Genomic DNA, 9,914 nt, shown 5'->3' with positions numbered 1-9,914 from the left:
TATAAACAGCTGCAAAGTACATTAAAAACTTGCAAAGCTGGAATGAAATTTCTTCTGGCGTACACTTTAATCCATACTCATGTCTCTATGACACAATTTGCTCATGTCACAGCTCCTATGGGTGCTTCACTTCATGCAATGCTGTAACCACTGGACTCTGTCTAGCAGGCTGCTACTGCCTGAAAGCTCAGTGAGGGTTTCCTAGGGCCGTGTGACTAGTGGCATCCCAGAGTCAATTTCAGACAGCCCTGCGATCTGGCTCTGGCAGCTAGCAGTGCTACAATGCAGTGGTGGTAAGGAAGGTAGAGAAGAGTCTCTCATGAGGGTTTGAGATGCTTTATTCACATCTGGTTCCCACGATATTCAGAGGTGGAGAGACCTCGTAGGCTGAGCGCGGGGTGGTTTTGTAAGGGGCCCAAGGGCGGTCCCTGGGCGGGGTTGGGGTAAAGAAGCAAACAGGGAGAAACCGAGGGAGTGGCCAAGGCTAGGGAGGGAACAGGGGGAACATACAGAATCAGGGGGTTAACAGACCACCACAATGCAGTGTATACCACATATGTAAAGCAGATAACCCACTGGTCAAACTGCTGTTTCCATGCTGCCTCAGCCACCACTGCTGCCTTCTCCTGCCCTTTCCTCTGCCTGGGATGTATCCAGCTCTCAAACCTTGGACAGACATCCCCAGAGTGAGTCACCCATATCTCATCTTCACCGTTTCATTAGAGCAGAACATGCCAAATCTTAAATCTGGCTCCAACACCCTTTGTACATTTTCCTACCCTTTGTAGACCTGTCCATTTGGGCCCAAGGTAAGTATGGGGTCCTCATTAGAGGATGGGGTTATGCAAGACCTGCTGAGACAGATATTTAAAACATCTTGGACGATGTTTAAACACCACCTCATAATGACATCAGTACAGACATCAAAAATGGCTGCCCCCAGCCAGAACCGGAGCGGGATAACGGGACGGGAGCGGGAAAACAGGACGGGAGCGGGAGCGGCCCCGCGGCGCGGAGCCTGCCGGCCCGCCCTCCCCCGGCCCGCAGAGGGCGCTGTGCAGCGCCGCGCCCGGGCCTGGGGGAGCCCGCCCCGCTCCCCCGAGCGGCTCCCGCGGCCCCCCGAGCGCCGCCCGCGCTCCCCCGGCCGGCGCTGCTCCTCCTGGCTGCGGGCGGTCGGGCCGGGAGGGGCAGCGCATCCGCCGAGCAGAGGGAGCGCGGGCTCCGCCCGCTCCGTCTCCGCTCTTCGCCGCAGCACGGGTACAGCGCGCCCGCCCCCGCCCCACCAAGGCGCCCGCGCTCCCCGGCCCCGCCGCCTTCTGCGGCCCCGAGCCGGGATCATGGAGCTCCGCGCTCGCCCCGCCGTCGCGCTGCCCGCTCCGCCCCCGCCCCCTCCCGGCCTGGCGCCGAGCACTCCGGGAGCTGTAGTCTCTTCTCCCAGGGCCGAGGGAGAGGAAGCCGGGCAGCGGGACTACGACTCCCGGAGGTACGCGGGAGCGGGGGCGGGGCGGGCCGGGGGCGGAGCGGGGACAGCTCCGGTGCTGATCGCGACGCGGGTTTGCCGGCAGAGCCCGGGCGGGCGGCGGCGGCTGTCGGCGTGCGGGAGCCAGCGGCAGCGGGCGGGCGGCGGGGCCGCGCCCGGCGATGAGGCACGAAGCTCCCATGCAGGTCGGTCCCCGGGCCGCAGCCCAGCGAGGGGTGCGGCGGGCGCGGTGCAGCCGAGAGCCGGGACGGGGCAGGAGCCCCTCCGCCCGGGCCGCCGGGCCGGCTCTGCTGCTGCGGGCAGCGGGTGAGGACACCCCTTGCGTGTGCGGGCCCGGGGCATGTGCGAGGAGTCGTGTCCCCGGGCGAGGGTGCCCGTCGCGGGGCAGCAGGGCCTCGGGTGGGTTTCGAGTCACACTCGGGCACATCGTCCTATCTTTTTCAGATCCTGCCCCTTGAGCGCCGGTCGCAGCTCTCCTGGGAGTGACTGGCTGTCAGGTGTTGGATGATGAGCTGTGCCGAGGTCCTGCCGAGGTGCGCAGGAAGCTGGCACGATGCCTCCACCTGTGTAGTCATGGAGCAGTTGTCCACCTACGCTGGGGAGAGGTGGCTCGTGGCTAGAGCTGGGGGTAGCAAAGAGCGGCCCCTTTTCAGCAGCTTTTATGTATGGGAAGATATAATACCCCTTAGCGCTGGATGAGCAGATGCTATACAAATACAAGTTGCATTATGCAGAGTTTTCAGCAGTTTCTGGGTTTTGTCTCAAAACATTTTTTGCTGGTGAACTGTACTTCAGTTATTAATTTTGGCCTGTTTTGTAGTCCCACACAGGAGCTTTGGAGCCCCCAGACTACACATTTGAACACATGACTCTTTTTTCAGTAGAAAAGTGGATTAGTAACAATCATTTTGCAATCAAGTGTGAAGTCTGTTGTGATTTAAGTTATGAACTGCAGCCCTGTTAGCTAATGTTTTTCATGCTGGATGTCTACTCTGGCGGTAATAAAATTTCTGGCTAAGGGAAGATCTGCATCTTTTTGCCTGCTACACATATATGTCAGAAATGTTTATATGGTGTTTGCCATTTATTCACTTATTTATTTATCTACTGAAGATACATTTAGTATGTATTGGCTTTGGAGAGCATTTCATTAAAGGAAATTTTGCTAGGAGAGGGTGACGGTTGTAGATTGGTCTCAATTGTATTTGACATTTTTGACAGATTGTTAAATTCACCAAAGTTCTTAAGTAGTTGTGGAAACAAAATGGTGGTACAACATTAAAACAGAATCTAAAGAAAGGAGAGTTCAGATATTAGAAAAAAAATATTGCTAGACAATCAGAGAACAACTTCTTGGGTTTTTTCCAGATTGTCAGAACAAATGGAATTATTGTTAAACATAATTGAGTAAAAGTCAGCAGAAATGCAGCCTCAGAATAATGAGAGACGACAGAAATCTACAAACCCCCCTATAAATTCAGTCTTTTCTAGACTGCTGACATGGTCAAACAGTGTCTATTTTTAAGCATATCTCATTCAAAATTATAATCATATACATCTGGATTTTTCCAAAATGTGAAAATGCAGTCTGGCACACACAATTTGATTTTCAGTTGCAGTTTCTGCAGGTTTTTTTTTCTTTCTTCTACTTGCATTATTGCCAGCATACCCATGTATTATTCCTATAAAAGATTCTAGTAAACCAGTTTTCTGTTGTGGATTCTTCTTCTGCAGAATCTTTTGTTTTCCAACATTAGGCTAATATGATTGAACCTTGTTCAAATGGGGTTTAGACTGGCTGAACTACTTGCTAGATTTACTTTTTTTTAGCTATGTGATTTCCTATTACATGAAACAAATGTAGTTGCTTTTTTGCGCAGAACAATTTGTAAGTCTGTTATAAAGCTACCATCTCTGAATTGTAGAGCAAGAAAAAGAGTGATCAAGTGTGTGTCTGTTGATCACATCAAAAACAACTCAGAGCAGAGCGTAAGCATTTTTTTTCCATTTCCATCAAGCAATAATTTAAAAGAAAACTAAAATGTTAAAACATTTTATCAGGATGAAAAAAAGGGCCTGAGCACTGTTGCTGTCTTTCTATGTTTGTGAGTTCTTTGTTTCAATCTCAAGCTCATGCCATTTCTCTGAAGACAGGAAGGGACTGCAATCACCAGAAAAACAGTCCTTCCAGGGAAAAGTTGTCTATTGTAAAAGTTTGCCCCTGTCATCTGCTGCATGTAGGTGAATCTGGATCAGTTTGTGACTATTTTCATTTTTTTAGCCACGTGTTCAAAGAACAGATATAAAACTCAGCAGTGCTTATGGCCATGCAGAGGTTTTTAGTTCAAAAGCAATGAACTCTCTTTTCTGTGAAACACTGAATTCTGTATGGTTTCTGCATATTCTTTTAAAGATTGGTCTGAATTACTTGAGATGTCTATGTATCTCTCTCAATAGTGTCCCCAAGGCTTTCATGGTACTTTCGAAAGTGAAGGTTCAGTGGGAAATTCTCAGTGATTCATACACCAATTCCCTCTCTTCTAGTTTCACTCCTTATCTGATTGTAATCTTACTAATCTCCAGCTCAGAGGCACTCAGGGCTAGTTTATACTATTGTTAACATCCAGCATCTGCTCCAGTATACATCAGTCTAAATACTTCTCATTGCATCATGACCAGATTACTATCTAGAGAAACAAGTGTATGTTTTGTTTAGTGTTTTTTGGTTTGATTGGTTTGGTTTGGTTTGGTTTTTATTTCTGTCGTAAGATAAACTCTTCATTCTTCTGATCTTCCTGTTAACCTTTCTGGGTATTTTGCAGTTTGAACTTGGCTTTCATAAACACACTTGACCAGAACTGTCACTAATGCTGTCTCACTAGTGCCCTAGACAGTGGCATTAGTATTTCATTTAGTCTCTTAGCCTGATGCAGCTTCTCTGGCAAACAAAAAAGGTGCAGAGCCTTTCCTATTCTCATGACTCTGAGTGCTGTACTAAATAGAGGAAATGGCAGAAGGCTTTAGCCATCTTGTTTTCATTTTCATATTCCCTGCTAAATCTAAATTTATTTGTGCTGGAGTAACTGGGCTGACACAGCTTTTATTTTGTCTTTTCATAGCTGCACTTTTTTGGTGGCCTCTTGACATCCTGTGTTAGACTAACCCACTTAGGTCTGTATCTCTGGTTTTGCCACTACTTGGAGAAGGGGATTTTAACATACTACCTAGAGTGGGAATTAGAAATACACTTCCTAAGCTAGCCTTTTCATTGACAAAGTAAATTCAGATTAAAGAAAAGGAAATGAAGGATAATTCACTAGCCCACCACAAGAATCTGGGTGTTAGAGCCTTGCCAATTTTTTATGCCAAGGTTTTTATTCACCTTAAGTTCTACTGTTCTGGGCAGCTCCTGACAGTGTGGCCATATACATGCTAGTTTTGCTGATATGAAGCAAGTAGAGCTTCTCTGAAGTGTTTTGGGCATCTCCGTATCATCTTGATATTCCCCAAATTCGCATTTCAGTGTTCTGCTTAAAAAACCCTTTGAACTTTGAACTACAGGTTTCTAATTGCACTGTGATACATTTACATATATTCATGATTCTGACCTCGTAATACCTTGAAGCAGATAAGCTTGTCCTGATGCTGCCAAGTACATTAGTTTAAAAGCTGTTCTCTGCAGATGGCTGGCAATCAGTAAATTCCAAATAAGTGGCTGGTGCATTGTCTACTGAACTCTGTTAATTCTTACTAATTGGTCAGTTAAAAAATAAATTATAAGGATTTGTGAACTTTGGCTGTGGTCTGCATCTGTGGATATCAATGTATTTGTTGAGATCACACAAAAAATACAAGAGATTAAGCAGCTTGTCCAAGATGTAGAAGAGAAGAAAACAAAAGTCATGGAAGTCATGGGATGCCTCTCAAAGAGTTAAGAATAAAATCCAGTCCCTAGATTAATCTCATATTTCACCTCAAAAGTAATTAATTTCTTCATGACTGGCTTATTTGTCACAGTGTTCTTATACATAAGTATTTTGGTAAAATTTTAACTACTCTGATGATGTCGTTTGATCTACACATGAAAGACAACTAATGTGCAGTAAGTGTCACACACTTGCACACCCTACATAGTTTGATGAGTTACACTTATTGAATTTTTCCATTGTATTCCTTTGTTTCAATATCCATTGATTATGTTTGACTAATTATATTTTATAAAAGACAGAAAGATCACCTCTCCAAAGGCTGCATGGGCAGGAAACTCTGTTTTTACTAAAATATCAACTATATCAAATAAAGTCAGTTTCTGTATGGAAAGAAATAGAAGTGTATATATTTCTACCCTGTATATAGGAAAGAAGAGTTTCTCTTTCCACTGCAACTGTGTATGTCAAAACACTGGTCAGTCAGTGGTGTTTCACCCTAATCCTTCGAAGGGATCTGTTAAAAAGGAGCTCAGTTACCCCACTTTCAGGGGTGGGCTGTAACAACACTGTAGATAGAAAGAGAGTGTTGCACTTTGAAACAACTGTAAATTTGCTAGTCTGTATCAATCCTCACTGCACATAGAAGCAAGACATTTTCTCTGGACTTACGATTTTTTCCTTTAAGACATGCCAGTTACTAGGGTTTTTAAAAGAAAACAACGTCTTTGCTAAGGGCGTGAAGGAATGAATCTCAGTGTTTTCAATCTCAGGTTTTCTTGCCTTTTGCATCATATTTTCCAGGGGCAATTCATCCTGCATTAAGCATGCAGAGTGGGGTGCATATATAAGTGCAAACTGAAGTTGTGTGCAGGTCAGGGAAGTCACAGCATCCTGCTCTGCTGAAGGAAGAAAGCTGTTCAAATTGATTCTGTCAAAGAATGAGGCCTGCCAAGGCATAAAGAGTAACATGGCCAAATGTTTTGTTATGTTCATTAAGGTGGCAGGTAAACACAGTTTTTCTGACATCTGTTCTCCACCCTGCTCTGTTTTCACCACTTCTTTTGAGATCGAGGAAACAGCTAAACAGGAGACTTGGAAAGCACCTGGATCTGAACAGAAAACTTTGCTTGATGATTAAACTTGCCTATGCCCTTAAATAATCCATGTTTAAGGAGTTTAGAGATATGCTGTACACAGTGAAGCATACAAAGCTATCCTTTTTTTGTCTTTGCACCATATTCAAACTGGCAACGTAACTCCCCCTGGCTTTGATAAGGAGCAAGTGTGTGAGATCTCCTGTCTATAGATTTCCTGTTCATTGTCTTGAGCTTAGAATTCTCAGTGGACTCTTCAAGTCTGTCCCAAGCCCTTTAGGAAATTGCTTGAGACTGCTTTTCATGCTAATGAAAATAACCTTGTGCATTTTCTCTTCAATTTTACTAAATAAGAGCAAAATTGTACTGAAGAGAAAACTCAGTGTGTCTTGTTGAAAGTGATGCTCATTTAATATATCCATTTAACCTTTGAGAAAAGAACTTTGTCGAAATAAAAGTATGCACTTTACTATTTTTGAAACAGAATATCATAATATTAGCGAGGTTTATTTGGTTCTTATCCATGTATGTAGTGTTTAATTACAGGTGGGAACACAGCATCCCTAGTGATTGCTTCCAGCATCAGTTCCAAAAGAGGAACATAAGCATCAGCACGAACTTCTTCATATTTCTTTTACAAATGCCTCCAATAGTAGGGGCAAGTACTGTCAGGAGCGAACTGACATAGTAATACCTTGGGAAGTGGATTACAGTGCATTCGATAATTAATTTTTAAGTCAGCAGCTTGCATTTAAGAAAGAGAAGCTCTGCAGGCTTACTCAAAAAGTTCAAGAGGACCAAGCATCTAGATTTCTCTTACAGCCAGCAGAATTATAGATATTTCTTTAGGGTATCATTTAGGTTGTGAGCTTAATGTGGATTGTGCTTGGAAGAATTTGTCTCTTTGCTGACTACAGAAGGAGAGAGTTTGGGAAGTAATGGCAAAGTCTTAGCAACTGCATGGAGTCTGAGGTTTCTTCACATAAGTGCAGGCTTATTTGAGTTTTGGACAGGAGAAAGGATCACTATCAGTAGTCTAGGGAGACTGGCTCTCTAGGCTAAAGTTAGTCTCTCCAAACAGTTTCAATTATTACCTCACTAATCTACTCTTGGAGAAATGAGTCCTTTCCTATGACTGTCCTATGCCTTTTGCATCCTGTAATAAGCAGACATACTCCCGCCCCTGATTCTATGTTCAACATGCCGGTAATTCTGCCTATGATATTACAAATTATGACTTCATAAGTTCATGGCACAGTGAAGGTGTTGGGTTTTATTTTTTTTTTTTAAGAAATGTTAAGGAAACTATTGCATAGGTGATGCATATAACCACATTAATTTAGAGGAGCACTGAAATTTCTGTGGGTAAACTCTATGTTTAAAACTATCCACAGGAAACACATTCTTACTCAGGAAGGCTACACAATATACATGGTTTATCAGGACTATTATTAGAATCCAGATCTCCTGATCTCTCTGCTCGCTGAATCATACTGTTTCTGAAATGTTAGGCATTAAAGTACATGGAGATGAATTGTAAGCTTCATAGGACTCAGGGCAACAAATACATGAAAGCTTAAACCTTTCTTTGTAAATCTTAAACTGGTTGAACAAGCGATGTGAAAGTCTTCCTAGGAGTTAAAATAAGGAAAGAATATGATGTTCCTCCTTGCTATAAGTGGTAACTACTGCTATCAGCTACAGCACAGCAGAGAGGACCTGGAAGGGCAGTGGAACAAGCTGCTGTATCAACACTCTGTAGTGACACACTGGCACCCACAGCCACTGCAGACTTTGCTCTGATAGACTTCATTGACTTGTTGCAAACTCTGCACAATGTCACCATGCCCTGTGTTACGCTGCTTTGCAGCGACTTGTGAGTAGACTCATATAAGCAACGTTTGATTTTCTTTTTCTTGTGCTCTAAGCAAAATATCCCCAAATAGTTATGCCATACAGGACAGTAGTGAAGGTTTCTGTCTTTTCTATAGAAGAAATCAGAAAGCTGAAAGATTAGTAATGAGTATGCCTGCCAATATTCCAGTTTTTATTCTAAAGCTTCTTTGTTGCATACCTGAGGAAGAAATGAATAAATATTAAGGCCAATGCAAGCACTCAGGTTATGAGCATGTGGGTACTCAATACTACATTTAATGAGGAAGGTAATTCTGAAATCAAATTCTGAAACCAAACACTCCCTACTGTACCATTTATGAAATATGTCTGACACTGAATTTTCTATTAAAAGCTTGCTACTTCCAATGTCTTCTTCAGAACTTTTTGTCCCCACTCTTATATGCCTCTTCAGTAGTCCAAAGAAGCTGGCATAATGTTTATGATGATATGAGATAGAAGAATTAGCTTAAAACAATTACGGAGTAACTAAAATTCTGCTGAGAGTATGGGTTAGTGCACATCTCTCACCCTGGTTCAGTTGTCCTTTCTGATTGCCCAAATGCATTCTGAGATTCCTAAATTAGAAAGCTTTTACATGAGCTGATTTTCTGTAAGCCTTTATGTTAGGTTATGGTGTCTGTCTTTCTGTCTCAAATCAGCATGCAAAAGTGTTGTTCTTAGAAAAATCACATTCAAAAACCTCCACAGGCTCTCAAAATACTTTTTTTTTTTTTTTTAAACTTAGATGAAACACTCAAGGTTCTTTATTTTTGCCATCTTTATTTTTGCAACCAGGTAGAACTTTGGTCAGGTTTTCATGTTAATCTCTGAAATGTTCGTGAAAGCCTAAGGTGTACATTTTATAAATGGAATCCATGATCTTTGAAGTCCCTAGAGCAAAGTAGGTTGTTCTTTAACAATATTCACTAATCTCTGCTTATTCAGGTGTTTTATATGGATTAAAAACTGTATTTTAAGGACTCAAATTTCAAAATGTTGATGGCATCCAGCAGGACCTTGACACAGTTAGGAGATGGGCCTCTGCAAACCTCATGAAGTTCAACAAGGCCAAGTGCAAGGTCCTACACCTGGGTCATGGCAATCCCAGACACATGAACAGGCTGGGCAGAGAAGTGATGGAGAGCAGCCCTGTGGGGAAGGACTTGGGTGTGATGGCTGATGAAAAATGCACCACGAGCGGGCAGTGAGTGCTCACAGCCCAGAAAGCCAAGGGAATCCTGGGCTGCATCCAAAGGAGAGTGGCCAGAAGACTGAGGGAGGTTCTATCCCTCTGCTCTGCTCTTGTGAGACTTCACTTGGAGCACTGCATCCAGCTCTGGGGTCCTCAACATAAGAGGGACAAGGAACTGCTGGAGCAAGTCCAGAGGAGGGCCAGGAGGCTGATAAGAGGATTGGAGTACCCTCCCTGAGAGGGTAGGCTGAGAAAGTTGGGGCTGTTCAGCCTTGAGAAGAGAAGGAAGGTTGTGTGGGGACCTCACAGACACCTTCCAGTAT

At 43.7% G+C, this 9,914-nt stretch overlaps 1 protein-coding gene across 1 annotated transcript in view; it reads left to right on the top strand.

The window, feature by feature from the left end:
- Positions 1 to 1,641: 1,641 nt before the first annotated feature.
- The window catches only part of RAB3C (RAB3C, member RAS oncogene family), a gene marked incomplete at both ends in the record, with an annotated part of 117,943 nt that continues 109,670 nt past the window's right edge, over positions 1,642 to 9,914 (top strand). Inside the window, one exon of the mRNA XM_082301197.1 lies at positions 1,642 to 1,665. Within this exon, the coding sequence (XP_082157323.1) occupies positions 1,642 to 1,665 (24 nt within the window). The remainder of the gene's footprint in view (positions 1,666 to 9,914) is intronic.

The sequence above is a fragment of the Coloeus monedula genome (assembly GCF_965178545.1).
Source record: "Coloeus monedula genome assembly, chromosome: Z".
NCBI lineage: Eukaryota > Metazoa > Chordata > Aves > Passeriformes > Corvidae > Coloeus > Coloeus monedula.
The sequence above is the reverse complement of the archived record's forward strand: the minus strand, read 5'-3'. Positions and strand labels throughout refer to the sequence as shown.